This window comes from Schistocerca nitens, chromosome 4, assembly GCF_023898315.1.
Source record: "Schistocerca nitens isolate TAMUIC-IGC-003100 chromosome 4, iqSchNite1.1, whole genome shotgun sequence".
NCBI classification, from domain to species: Eukaryota; Metazoa; Arthropoda; class Insecta; order Orthoptera; family Acrididae; genus Schistocerca; species Schistocerca nitens.
The window spans coordinates 370,000,101-370,013,901 of record NC_064617.1 but is presented as its reverse complement, the minus strand read 5'-3'; the positions used below and the strand labels follow the sequence as shown (position 1 = coordinate 370,013,901).

General features: G+C 38.9%; 1 protein-coding gene across 1 annotated transcript in view; it reads right to left on the bottom strand.

Annotated features, from left to right (window-relative positions):
* LOC126252108 (teneurin-a) overlaps window positions 1–13,801 on the bottom strand; it is a 352,713-nt gene that overhangs the window by 25,849 nt on the left and 313,063 nt on the right. The window contains exons 28-31 of the mRNA XM_049952972.1: window positions 12,723–12,855; window positions 4,322–4,594; window positions 345–653; window positions 15–166 (exon numbers count right to left, since the gene is read on the bottom strand). Coding sequence (XP_049808929.1) covers window positions 15–166; window positions 345–653; window positions 4,322–4,594; window positions 12,723–12,855 — 867 coding nt within the window. The remainder of the gene's footprint in view (window positions 1–14; window positions 167–344; window positions 654–4,321; window positions 4,595–12,722; window positions 12,856–13,801) is intronic.

Here is a 13,801-nt window from a genome sequence, read left to right as displayed (position 1 = left end):
TTCTAATAACTTACCTGCGGGCATCATATAAGAATTCCATTCTGAATACTTCCATGCGATGGATAGTGACTGCAACTTGAATCTCCTGAAACTGATTATTGATGAGTCGTGTGAAAATTGCTGTCCCATCATAAACAGATGTCTCATTAGCTCTGGGACGTGATACCTAAAAGAAAGACACAAACTGTTATTACCAGACATAAACTGATACTTAAATGACAATGGCTAATATGCTTAGTCAGTAAAAAACATACCTAAGTACAAAGTCACTCTGAGACAGAACATATATAAATTTTTTGCTTGATATTAAAGCTTGATACATTAGAAATATTATCTCATATTACCTTAAACTGGCCCAACTGCTCTGGAGCACCAGTTTTTATGTTATATCCGAGGTTATGTTCTGGTAGAGTTTGTCCACCAATACGTCCTTGAATACCAATTAACCTGAAGTTGCTGTCATACTCATATGTAAATTTTGCGTTGCTGATTCCTGTCTTAGCTCCAAAATCTATTCTTTCTTCAACAAGGAGACCAGCCACATATTGATAATCCCATCGATATTCAAAGTCCTTTTCAATGTGTAATACTGCACTTGGAAACCCAGTTAGAGGTGAGTAATTTATCTGACTTCTGCCATCTCCATGCAGTATCTGCAGAAACAAAGACCATGTACTGTTATCAGACAACTCATTAAATTTTATTTTTTCACTCATTTCATCTGATACAAACATTCTTAAAAACAGTTAAAAAAAAAAAAAAAGAAGAAGACCATAACAACATTTTCATTTGACTACCACATGTATTAATATATTATATACTTGTTAGGTCTGCAGCTGGATATCATACAGTCATCTTGACAAAATATCTGAGCACTATGGACTTGGTGCACAGGAGCACAAATTTCAATGCCTTTGTTCTCAAACCATGACATAGGATAACGAGTACAGATCTGAACAGCACCACATTATCAGTTTTGGAAAAAGGTCTACATTTTGCTCCCACACCAAGGAGCCTTCCCATTACTGAATTGCTGCATCGTGCTCCACTCTTCTGTTGAGAGGGCAGCAGTACCGTCCATTAGAGGACAACTGGATTTATTCATTTTACAAGTGGGCTAAGGCTGTGCCTCTGTTCTTCTTTCATGGGACAGTTATGTGGGTAAAATGGATCTTATACTTAAGAACAGGGCTTACCAAACACTGCAGAATGACCCTACTGAATGAATGAAATGGAAGGCACTTCCGTTTTTTTAAAAAAGAGTTCATTATCAAAAGATGTGCTGAAAAACTTTGTCCTGGTGCTGCCATTTCATTGAGATTATACAGTTTCCAAAACTCCACAAAGAAGAGGTACCACTACAACCAACAGTGAGTAATTTGAGTGTACCCACCTACAACTTGGAGAAGTATCTAGCATCTGTTCATATATACTAAACTTTATATCTACAAATGAACAATCACGGCAAATTTTTCATTAGTACGAAGTTGGTTGGAAGTTAGAAATGATGAACTTCTCAAGCATATCTTTATTTAATATCAATGCTGTTCTATTTGTCTGTCTGAGGTACTCGTTTTGGGCTTCGTGCAGTGACGAGAGATACTGTGATCATTTCTCAGCTTTGGTTAATGATAATAACTGATACCAGTGCCTATGAGTTTAATTTGTACACCACAGCACTGAAGATGATCACTATATGATTGAAAATCGATTCTGCTATCAATAAACCATCAATATTATGGCCAACACTGACCTTCCTTTTATTTTAGTGATGAGGGTAGTCAAGGTGCACCTGAAATCATAGCAAGTACAGCAGAGAGACCTCCATGCTGTAGGATGCTCCAAGGATCCTGTATTTTAAGTCATGAGTCAGTTTTATTGAGAACCTAAAGAGATCAGAGTCACTAAATGTAAAGTGAAGAATAAATCATGCATTTATCTTCACATTGTTGGACTATTCCTTTAGTAGTGTTGTGGGTTAATGAATAACTATGGAGTATCTGTCAGGAGTCTGATGACTTTCACTAGATACAGAAGTGTTTGACAATCACGGACTCTCGTATTCTTTCATGCAATAAAAACATGTGGCCATGGGTTGTGAAGAGACTAGCACATCACCACTGACTAAACTCTATGATTGATGAACTATGACACTGAGCTAAAACTGCATGGAATGACATAACTGTATTAGTCACCTAAGCTCAGTTGAACTTCATACTTGATACATGGGTTAGAGCCTTTGCTGCTGACAGAAATGGCATCTCTTGTGTATTGAATTTCACATCCCACTTGCTAATAAATCACTAATATATTCAATCATGTATTAGCCCTATTATACTGTAATACTGTATATACTCAATAAGTAATATATGATTATTTTCTATCCTTCCAGAGTTGTTGTTTTATTCGTCAGTTTTGTGGATATTTTCAATGTGTAATAAATAAGAGAGGAATTCTGTAAATTAAATTACCCTATAAAGGATTCCAAAAAGTTTCACTCAATTACTGGCCACACTGTAGTTAATTTTCATTGCTAAAGCAATTTCATAAAAATAAAAAGACTAACTGTGCTTTATAACAATTAACACTTTACAAGAACATGGAACAAGACATTATTTTAATAATAAATGTGTATATTCATGTTGCTTCTCAGTTTTGTAAAACTGGACTGACATTTTTTACCAAAATATTTACCAAGTACTGTAATACCTAGTAATTGTGCTGAAGTCATTAGTGATTTAAACCCATGAGACAAAACTCTTTAGTCTTACAAGCACTCTAATCTCTTTAGGTTCTCTAATTCTCAATAAAACTGACTCATGACTTAAAATACAGGATCCTTCAAAAATAATATATGTATTACAAATTATTACATTGTCAAAGCTACTGATTGCTGCCCCCACAGCTTGGTTATTGGAGAAACAATTACACTGTCTACTTTATATTTGTTGCCCCTAGATTTTGGTTGTCTTCTATTTTCTTGGTTTACATGTTGCAAAATGGCTAAGCCACAGCAGAAATCATTCTCAGTATACGAAGTGCAGTTCCCTGATTACAGTGCAAAGATGTTTCAGGTTGAGGTACCAAACTTATCCTCCAAATGGATGGAACATTCACAGGTGGTATCAATAGTTTGTAGACACAGGTGTGCATGTAAAGGAAAGAGTCCTTGTTGCCCTCATGTTTCTGACAAAAATGTCATACGAATTCAAACCACTCTGCAACGGAGTCCAACAAAATCAACTTGTCATGCCATTTAGGAGTTACAGCTGTTTACAAAAATTTTGCATGTTTTGGGATGTCAGTTGGTTACAAAGCCATACAAGCTACAGCTGTTAAGACTGCACATCATGATAAAAAAGGCAAACTTGTGGCATGTTCTGATGAGCTTCAGAATATTATTGACAATGATAATACTTTCTCACGATGCATCATATTCAGTGATGAACTTGACTTTCCACTTTAGTGGGAAAGGAAACAACACAATGTTCAAATTTGGGCCCTGTAAAACTCACACGTACACACTGAAGATGTACAAGATTCACCCAAAGTCAGTGTTTCTGTGGTCAATATACCACTCATCTGTTTATGGCCCATTCTTCTTAGCTGGAAACATGGTTAACACTCAGCAGCATTTTCCTGTGTTATAAAACTGGTTGTTTCTGGGGCTGAATGAGGACAATTTCATTTTTCAACAGTACTGGACAGCCTCTCACTGGAGTTGCCAAGTGTGTGAATATCTGTTGGATTGGTTGTCAAAGAGTCGGCAACTTAACATTTCTCAGCTAGCCTCCTCGGTTACTGGGTTTGACTTCTTCCTGTGTGGTTAATTAAGGACAAGATTCATACACCAAAACTACCACAGAATTTAGAAGAGTACAACCAAATCTGTACTGCCATAACATCAGTGATGATGGACATGGTTGCCCTAGTATGGGATGAGTTCCAGTACTGATGTGATATTATTTATGTCACTGGTGAAGGACACGTTGAACATCTGTTATCTCAACTTAAGAAATTTGTAAATAAGTTTCCTTACATATAAAATTGCATAACTCACAGACATCTACAAAAACTGGTTTTTTGCTCTCATATAAGACTAAGTTGGAGGGACTTGGTATTATTTAGAAGATGGGAAACATTTTATGTTAAGTGTGATAAGGTAGTCGCATTAGCTTTCAAGAGCTAAAGTGTAAATGACATGTACCATATTTAAATTAACAACAATAACAAAACAATAATAATAATAATAATAATAATAATTAGTGATAATGACAGAGTTACAGCTTAGTACAGAGTACTGAATTATTTTCTGACTCACCTCTGCTAACTGTCCAGAGCGATGATACCGATACAGGACACGAGCTCCATCTCCAGGAAAGACAGTCTGCAGCAGTGCTCCAGAATGAGCAAAATGCTGGACGTAGGAACGGGCTGCACCGGGGGCTGTGTAGGATACACGGAGAAATCCAAGAGAAGGTTGACATGAAAATGAATGGCGTGTACCACTTGGTAGTACTACCTGACGCAATCCTCCATCAGGAGAATACTGTAGCCCAAACCGTCGTTTGCTTGGCAGTGTAATGTGCGACAGCTGTGGGAAGTAAATTACTGTTTCAGTTATGTGTTGGAATAAACTCAACTAATGGTTTACTTTGCCACATAAACATTATACTTATAACATCATAGATCTGTTATATGACAAAAGGCTAATGCAGTAAAAGTGTGAAACTATGACAGAAGAAATGTTTTATCTGTATCACACTGATGGTGTGTCAAGGCATGACTATTTTCAGAAGAAGAAAACTAACTAATAGTTTCTAATTAAGTGCTTCTTTTAACTTCCGAATTCAGTAACATGATAGTAGATGTTAGGTTGAAATTAAATGCTATGGTCATTATAGATGGAGTTACATACTGAAATCACAATGACATACAGTATTTTGCAGGTGATAAAATGACACAATCAAATAAATTTTACATTCACTGAGATTTCGAATAACCTGATTAGATGTAACACTGTATAAAATGTGTTGCCATGGAATATTTGGCCAATTTTATGAACAAAAAGATGCTTTCTTGATGGAAACAATGTAGCAGGATGATTATGTTAAATAATCATTGCAGAAGAATTAACAACAATAAGTGAAATTGAAGCTAAGTACCCATTTATAATGAAGTCAGCCCCCCCCCCCACCTCCCTTGACACACACACACACACACACACACACACACACACACACACACACACACACAGAGAGAGAGAGAGAGAGAGAGAGAGAGAGAGAGAGAGAGAGAAGGGGAGAGGGTTATTGAGCTAGACGGTGTAAAAGCAAACAAGGAAGACTTTAATGATACTGACTGCCATCTAACAGAACTTGTGTTTTGATTATAATTGGTGGTGCAAACGATGTCTATTGCAATGAACTAAAAAGTGCCGTCTGTGACTTATAGAAAACCCTAGATACAGTGAAAAATGAAAGTGTAATAGCGACTGGAATACTACACATATATGACCTAATGGAAATGTCACGTGTCAACCAGGAAATTATTAAGGCAAACAGGCAATTTCGCAAAATATGCAAAGAATACAGAAACACAAACTTCCTAGATGTGATATTCTTATAAAGGAAACACTTCACCAAGTATGGTAAGCATTTAAATATTCATGGGAAAAAATTCATAGGTTCTAGAAGAAATGAAATGGCTGAGATGATGTAAACAAATAACTATATCATGCCTATTATTGTATCAACTCAAAACGGAGAAGCCATCTCATCACAGATGCTATCAGCAACAAAAAAAGCAGCAGAACAAACACAACCAACAGCAGTTACACAAAATGCAGTAGTACAAACAATAATCGGAGCAGAAATGCCAACAACAGCACCACCATCAACAGCAGCATCACAGACAACAATAACAACAGAAATCCCAGCAATAGCAGGAGCAGCAGCAGACATGGAAAAAACCATCTACGGGGCACCAATGTAGACGGAAAAGGATACCTTCTACCCATCTGATGGATTTTTTAATTGCAGATACGACAAAAAAGAAGCCACCAAGATAAGTAACATTAAATGTCTAATAGTACTCTACCAAAATATACAATGTGTAAAAAACATAGTGCAACAGCTGGAAGTTGAGTTGCAAATCTTAGACAGCACTGTTATTGGTATTACAGAGCACTGGTGAAGAAAAAGAAATCATATATACACTCCTGGAAATGGAAAAAAGAACACATTGACACCGGTGTGTCAGACCCACCATACTTGCTCCGGACACTGCGAGAGGGCTGTACAAGCAATGATCACACGCACGGCACAGCAGACACACCAGGACCCGCGGTGTTGGCCGTCGAATGGCGCTAGCTGCGCAGCATTTGTGCACCGCCGCCGTCAGTGTCAGCCAGTTTGCCGTAGCATACGGAGCTCCATCGCAGTCTTTAACACTGGTAGCATGCCGCGACAGCGTGGACGTGAACCGTATGTGCAGTTGACGGACTTTGAGCGAGGGCGTATAGTGGACATGCGGGAGGCCGGGTGGACGTACTGCCGAATTGCTCAACACGTGGGGCGTGAGGTCTCCACAGTACATCGATGTTGTCGCCAGTGGTCGGCGGAAGGTGCACGTGCCCGTCGACCTGGGACCGGACTGCAGCGACGCACGGATGCACGCCAAGACCGTAGGATCCTACGCAGTGCCGTAGGGGACCGCACCGCCACTTCCCAGCAAATTAGGGACACTGTTGCTCCTGGGGTATCGGCGAGGACCATTCGCAACCGTCTCCATGAAGCTGGGCTACGGTCCTGCACACCGTTAGGCCGTCTTCCGCTCACGCCCCAACATCGTGCAGCCCGCCTCCAGTGGTGTCGCGACAGGCGTGAATGGAGGGACGAATGGAGACATGTCGTCTTCAGCGATGAGAGTCGCTTCTGCCTTGGTGCCAATGAGGGTCGTATGCGTGTTTGGCGCCGTGCGGGTGAGCGCCACAATCAGGACTGCATACGACCGAGGCACACAGGGCCAACACCCGGCATCATGGTGTGGGGAGCGATCTCCTACACTGGCCGTACACCACTGGTGATCGTCGAGGGGACACTGAATAGTGCACGGTACATCCAAACCGTCATCGAACCCATCGTTCTACCATTCCTAGACCGGCAAGGGAACTTGCTGTTCCAACAGGACAATGCACGTCCGCATGTATCCCGTGCCACCCAACGTGCTCTAGAATGTGTAAGTCAACTACCCTGCCCAGCAAGATCTCCGGATCTGTCCCCCATTGAGCATGTTTGGGACTGGATGAAGCGTCGTCTCACGCGGTCTGCACGTCCAGCACGAACGCTGGTCCAACTGAGGTGCCAGGTGGAAATGGCATGGCAAGCCGTTCCACAGGACTACATCCAGCATCTCTACGATTGTCTCCATGGGAGACTAGCAGCCTGCATTGCTGCGAAAGGTGGATATACACTGTACTAGTGCCGACATTGTGCATGCTCTGTTGCCTGTGTCTATGTGCCTGTGGTTCTGTCAGTGTGATCATGTGATGTATCTGACCCCAGGAATGTGTCAATAAAGTTTCCCCTTCCTGGGACAATGAATTCACGGTGTTCTTATTTCAATTTCCAGGAGTGTATTAATTTAACCTCATGTGTCCACGCATGTTCTTATTGCTGCAGCACAATGAAAGGTGGAGGATCATGTATTAATGTTAAGAACGGTACTGAATTAAAAGTCAGAAATGATATTATCATGCTAAGTGTAAACAAAGGCTTTGAAGTATCAGCAATAGAGACAGTTGCTATAAATATGCCCAAGAAACTAACTATATTATGTGTACACCATTCTCCCAGTGGTAATTTAGAGATATTCTTTTCAAAACTTGTACAAAGCCTAGAACTAGCGTTGACTCTGAAACGTAATATCTTTTTGTGCGGGGACTTTAACTTAAATACAGCTAAAACAGATGACACCAGTAACACATTTATGGATATCCTACATAGTTTTGGCATGTCATCACTAGATAACTGTGCAACAAGAATAACCACACATTCATCATCTACCATTGACCATGTAGCTATAGATGTAGGCAGAGAAAACTGTGATTCACTTGTTAAAAATCTGGGCCTGTCTGACCATCTATGTCAGATTATGAAAGTAAAAGCTTGTGTAAAAAAAGAATCAAAATTGCATGTATATAAAAGAGGCTACTCTCCATCAGCTTTGCAAGAGTTTTCCTTAAAATTAATACATGTAAGTTGGGAAGGAGTATATATAGAAACTAAAGTGAATAGCAAATTCTCCCATTTTATTTTATGTCTGAGTTTAAATTAAAATTTGAAGAAACATTCCCCAAAGCATTAATTCCTGGTGGAACACCCACCAACAATAAATGGATTACTAAAGGAATTAGAAAATGTGCTCAAACTTGTAAATACCTAAACTCCATTAAGAGGACAATAGTGATCCAGTTTTTTGCATTACCACAAAAACTACAAAAGGATCTACAGGAAGGTACTCAACACTGCAAAAAAATTAGCCAACGATAGGTTCATAAATTTAGCCAATAATAAAAGTAAAGCTACATGGGCTATAGTGAAACAAGAAACGGGAACTGTGAAGCAGAGAGGTACAAACACACAAATCAAGAACAAGGAAAACTTAGAAAGTAACCCAAAAGAATTAGCAAATTATGTGAATACCTACTTTAGCAGCATTGCAACGAAGTCACAGAAAAATTTTCCAAAAAGTGCTAATCAACCAATACAGAAGCATATAGCAAACTCAATGGTATTGCTTCCAACTACTGAGGAGGAAGTATGCAATTAAAGAATAAAAACTCGGTAGGTTTAGATGAAATCCCAATGTGTGTGCTGAAAAAATGCATAAATGGTATCAAAGTTCCACTAACAGAAATCATAAATGATTCCTTCCAAACTGGTTGCTTCCCTAATTATCTGAAGCATGCCAAAATTTTACCAGTTCACAAGAAAAGTGACGTAGAAAATGTTGAGAACTACAGACCAATAGCCCTATTGTCATGCTTTTCCAAAGTGATATAAACAATAATGAAAAACAGGCTTATGAGCTATCTAAGTAAATGCCACCTTCTCTGGAATGACCAGCATGGTTTCAGGCCTGGTAGAGGTTCAGAATCTGCAATACCACAATTTACAAAAACAGTTTAGAAGCACCAGATGAGAACAGCTATGTAACTGGCCATTTGCTAGACCTGTCTAAGGCCTTTGATACAGTTGACCACCAGAAGCTGTCGCATTAGTTGGAGGCACTAGGAATAAGGGGAGTGGTTTTCAAATGGTTTCGTTCATATCTAGAAAACAGAGTACAGTCAGTAGAGATCACACATGTGTTCAGTGGATCAAAGTACATTGAGAAACATATATCAGATCCACAATATATCAATACTGGAGTCCTTCAAGGAAGTGTACTGGGCCCAGTATTGTTTCTGGTGTATATAAATGATTTCCCACAACATATTAGCCATGGAGAGAAGATATTGTTTGCTGATGACAGCAACATAGTAATCACGAGCAAGACACCAGCACAAATGCTAAGAAATTCTACTGAAGTGCTGAGGGATGTTTACAATTGGTCTCGGAAAAACAAAGTAACTCTTGACATAAAGAATTAAATAGAATATGCTTCAGAATGAACAGAAAACAGAGCCCCTTAAATTTAAAACTAGGTAACATCTCCATAGATGATGTAGCTACAACAAAATTCTTAGGGTTGCACAGTGACAGCCAAATGAAGTGGAATGAACATGCTATGAAACTATCGGCAAAGATATCCACAACATGTAATGCACTTAGAGTCCTTGTATCCTCATGCAGTAATGAATGTTTGACAATTGTCTACTTTAGTTATGTTCATTCAGTAATCAGTTATGGTATTATTTTCTGGGGAAACAGTGCTCAGAATTTACAAACGTATTTAAAATGCAAAGGAGAGCAGTAAGAATTATAACGTAAAGCAGCAAGCCGGTCCACTGCAGAGAAGTTTTCAAAATGTTAGAAATTCTAACTGTTCCTTGTGAATTTATATTGCAAATCACAGTGTACATCAAGAATAACATAGAAAACTATAGCACAAATAGCGGTTTTCATAACTATAGTTGAAGAACAAGTCACTGTCTTCAGCTAGACGGAAAGAAAAAACATAAGACTCAAAATAGCCTCTTGTGTGAAGGTGTAAAACTGTATAATAAACTGCCACAGAATATAAAAGAAACAGGTAACATGTATCGCTTTAGGAAAAATCTTAAATTGTTTTTGCAGGTACGCTGCTTTTACACTTTAAGTGAATTTCTTAGTACAAAATGATTGTGAATAACTCTTGATTCACAATATTTAACTATATGTAACGTTTTGATAAGGATTGTAAATAGCTTATATGCCACATTGTTTAACTACTTGTAACAGCAAACTGTATAACTATATGAATATACACCAACTGACAACATCCATACATTTTGAAATGTCCACAAATGGCTAAGTAAATAAATACCATGAGCAGTCTGCCTACAAAAGAGTGAATGAGATTGCTTACAAAGAATGTGTGTGATGCATGCTGCAATTTTGCTTTCAGTTTATGGTAGTCTGTAAAAATTTATTAATAAGTGAAACTGATGGCTAGAAAAAGCAGCATAAATTGCAGCCAGTACTTCCAGTTCATATAAGAGTGCGGTATTAAACAAAATATAAAAAATGCTAATCAAGAGATACATGAAAAGGTCCAGTGGAGGGATCAAAGAAGAAGGACAAACTGTCATTTACATGCGTCATTAGTAAATCAAATAACTACAACTTCTTACAGTACAACAAATAATTCATGTTCTCAGGGATAAAGCCCAGAGACTGTGTTTATCCTTGTTAGACACTGAGAGAGCCTATTCCTCATTCTCCCTCATTCTCTACACATTGCAAGTAATTTATGTGACCATGTATTGAAATTCAATCCATGTAAACATGACCAAAGGGCAAGTAAAATGAAAATTTCAAGATTTATGCTCTGAATTTATTTTCTGTGAGAAATGAGCATGGGACAAACATCTCTGCATGGTACTTCATTGATATATTCATATTAATGACACTGATGGGTAAACCCAGTACTACAATGTAACTAGAATATTTTCAGACAGAATCTTTCACTCAGCAGCAGTTGTGCACTGTTTTGAAATTTCCTGCCATATTAAAACTGTGTGCTGAAGCATGATTCAAAGCCCAATCTGCCAGAAACTATCAAGTAGAATACTAGTCTTATAGTAATGGTTCATGTGTCATTTTACATTCATTCTGCTGCTCATCACAAAGGTATGTCCTACTCTTATAAGATCTGCACTAGTTTCCAGAAGCTAACCTTTACTGTCAAGATTACTCCACAAACCAGAACAGTATATTCTGTATAGGAAAGGAGAACATTCTGCATCGGATATGTGCTTGATTCAAAGATAATTGCAGTGCGTAACAGTCAGTGCAATTTCCCATCATATTTGTACTTTGGTAATGAGTAGATCTCTCATCTCTTGATAAAGTTGACAATGTAATCCCAAGAAGACACTCGTCTGAACCTGTTTTACAGAGTAGACTTCTCAGATACTTTAAAGCAGATGAGACACAGTATCAGCAGCATTGACTGTGACAAAAAGTGGCACTTCAAAGCTCCAATACTGGTTCCAAGACAAGGGAATGTTCACTTCACCTTAGTACCTGGTCACCTACGAGTAACCACTACACTAGGGGACTGATAGCTCAATTTAACTTTACAAAGAACTTCCAATACGTCTGTAACACACTTGTCAACAGAGGTTTCCTGACAAACTATGCATCAGTTCTTCAGAGTGATTGGTCAGTATAATACACATGCATAAATGTCCAGCTCATAGCAGTTCAGAAACATGCCTGTTTGCTGGGGATAGAAAACATACAGAATGGACAAAGGGTGAATATGATAACATGCTCTTCACAAATGAAGAGAGACCAGCTTGGTAGCTGTGGACTCCTAGTGTGAAGAGACATTTATACATTATATTGGTGAGTCCAGGGAGTTTCACACCTTTGTTGTGCCTGAAAACCATTGGCCACAAGAATGAATACATAACACTAGTTAGAGTTGGGGAAAATGATAAGTATGTAGCTGTCAGAGTTGTGGTGATAGCAAAACTTGTTTGAGATGGTACGGGGCTGTTTTTTCTTTTTTTCTCTCAGTTAGTTTCTGTGTAAGTATTACAGACAATAGCATGATTCCTACATTGGTGGTGACTGTTTGGAATTAGATCTTTTCTGCATCAGCATGAAGATGATTGGTCTGCATTTCAAAAAAAATATGGGAAATTCACAGAAATTTCTTGCATGAAGTTATAAGGTGAACCCTATCAAAACACTCTAGAATTAATTAGACTGCCAGTTGTGTGGAAAACACTAAAAAATGTGGTAGCCACTGTTCACTGTACTTCAAAAATAATAGAGACAAACTTTGTCATCATTGTATTAGCATGCAGTAGAACATATTTAACAGACTGCACACTGCAATGGCAATGCCCTACTTGAATAACAGCTTTGAAATGGATAGTTCATATATCTAAAGTCTTTTCACCACATACAAGTAAAGAACCATTAGCAAGTACTCTGATTCTTACATTTTCAGGCAAATTTCATTATGGGGAAATATGAAGATATAATATGTTTTTAAGTACTTACCATATTAAGTTCATTGTAAGTGAACTGTGTAACACCATCCTTTGGAGAACTTATTTCTGAGAGCAAACCATGACTTTCATAGCTGTATTTTTCACTTTGTACACCCCACTGCCAGCTGTCAACCCTGTTGAATCTGTAAAATTAAACACATGAAATAAATCCACTGTTCCTAAAATTGTTTAGACAAAACTGCTAATGTAAATTTGAGCAAATGGAGTCACCCGTCCCATGTCACTGGCGCGCGCACAATCTAGGGAAACACAGTCACTTGTGAGTGAGCAGTCTAAGGTAACGGTGTCACTATGTTTTCGATACAGGAACAATGGAGTTGGATCAAGATTGAATGTGCCAGAGGTCATACAGCTCGACAGTGTCATCAAGGTCTTCAAGAGGTGTGCGAGGAATCGGCATTGCTGTATAGAACAGTGGCATGTTGGGTAAAAGCCTTCAACCAAGGTCGGCAAACTGTGGCATACATGCATTGGGCAGGTTGTCATGGCGTCTCTGAAGAAGACGTGCATGCTGTTGCCATGTTAGTGGACAGTGATCGACGCCATATGATTCGTGAGCTCGCCCATGAAACAGGATTAGTGCAAACAACTGTGCTTTGCATCCTGATGGAATGACTGGACATGCAAAAAATTGCATCACGGGCGGTTCCGCATGACTACAGAAATGCAGAAATGGATGCGTTATGATGCTGCTCAGATGCTACGAGCATGAAGGAGAGGCTTTCTTACGCCGTATCGTTACACTGGATGAGACATGGGCCACATAGTACGAGCCAAAATTGAAATGCCAATCCAATGAATGGCGTCATTATGGGTCGCCATGAAAGTCAAAAGTGTGTCAGAGACCCAGTATGGTGAAATTTATGGTGATTCTCATGTACAACTGTGATGGTGTTATCCAAATGCATTACGTTACTCCACGGCAGACCGTCAATGCACAGAATTACTGTTCGTTTTTGGAGCATCATTTGCAAGCAGCTTTGTGAAAGAAGCAGTGACACTTTCTGCGCAACCCACCCATCATTTTGCACAACAATGTGTGGGTCCATACAGTGCAAGCTGTGGCTG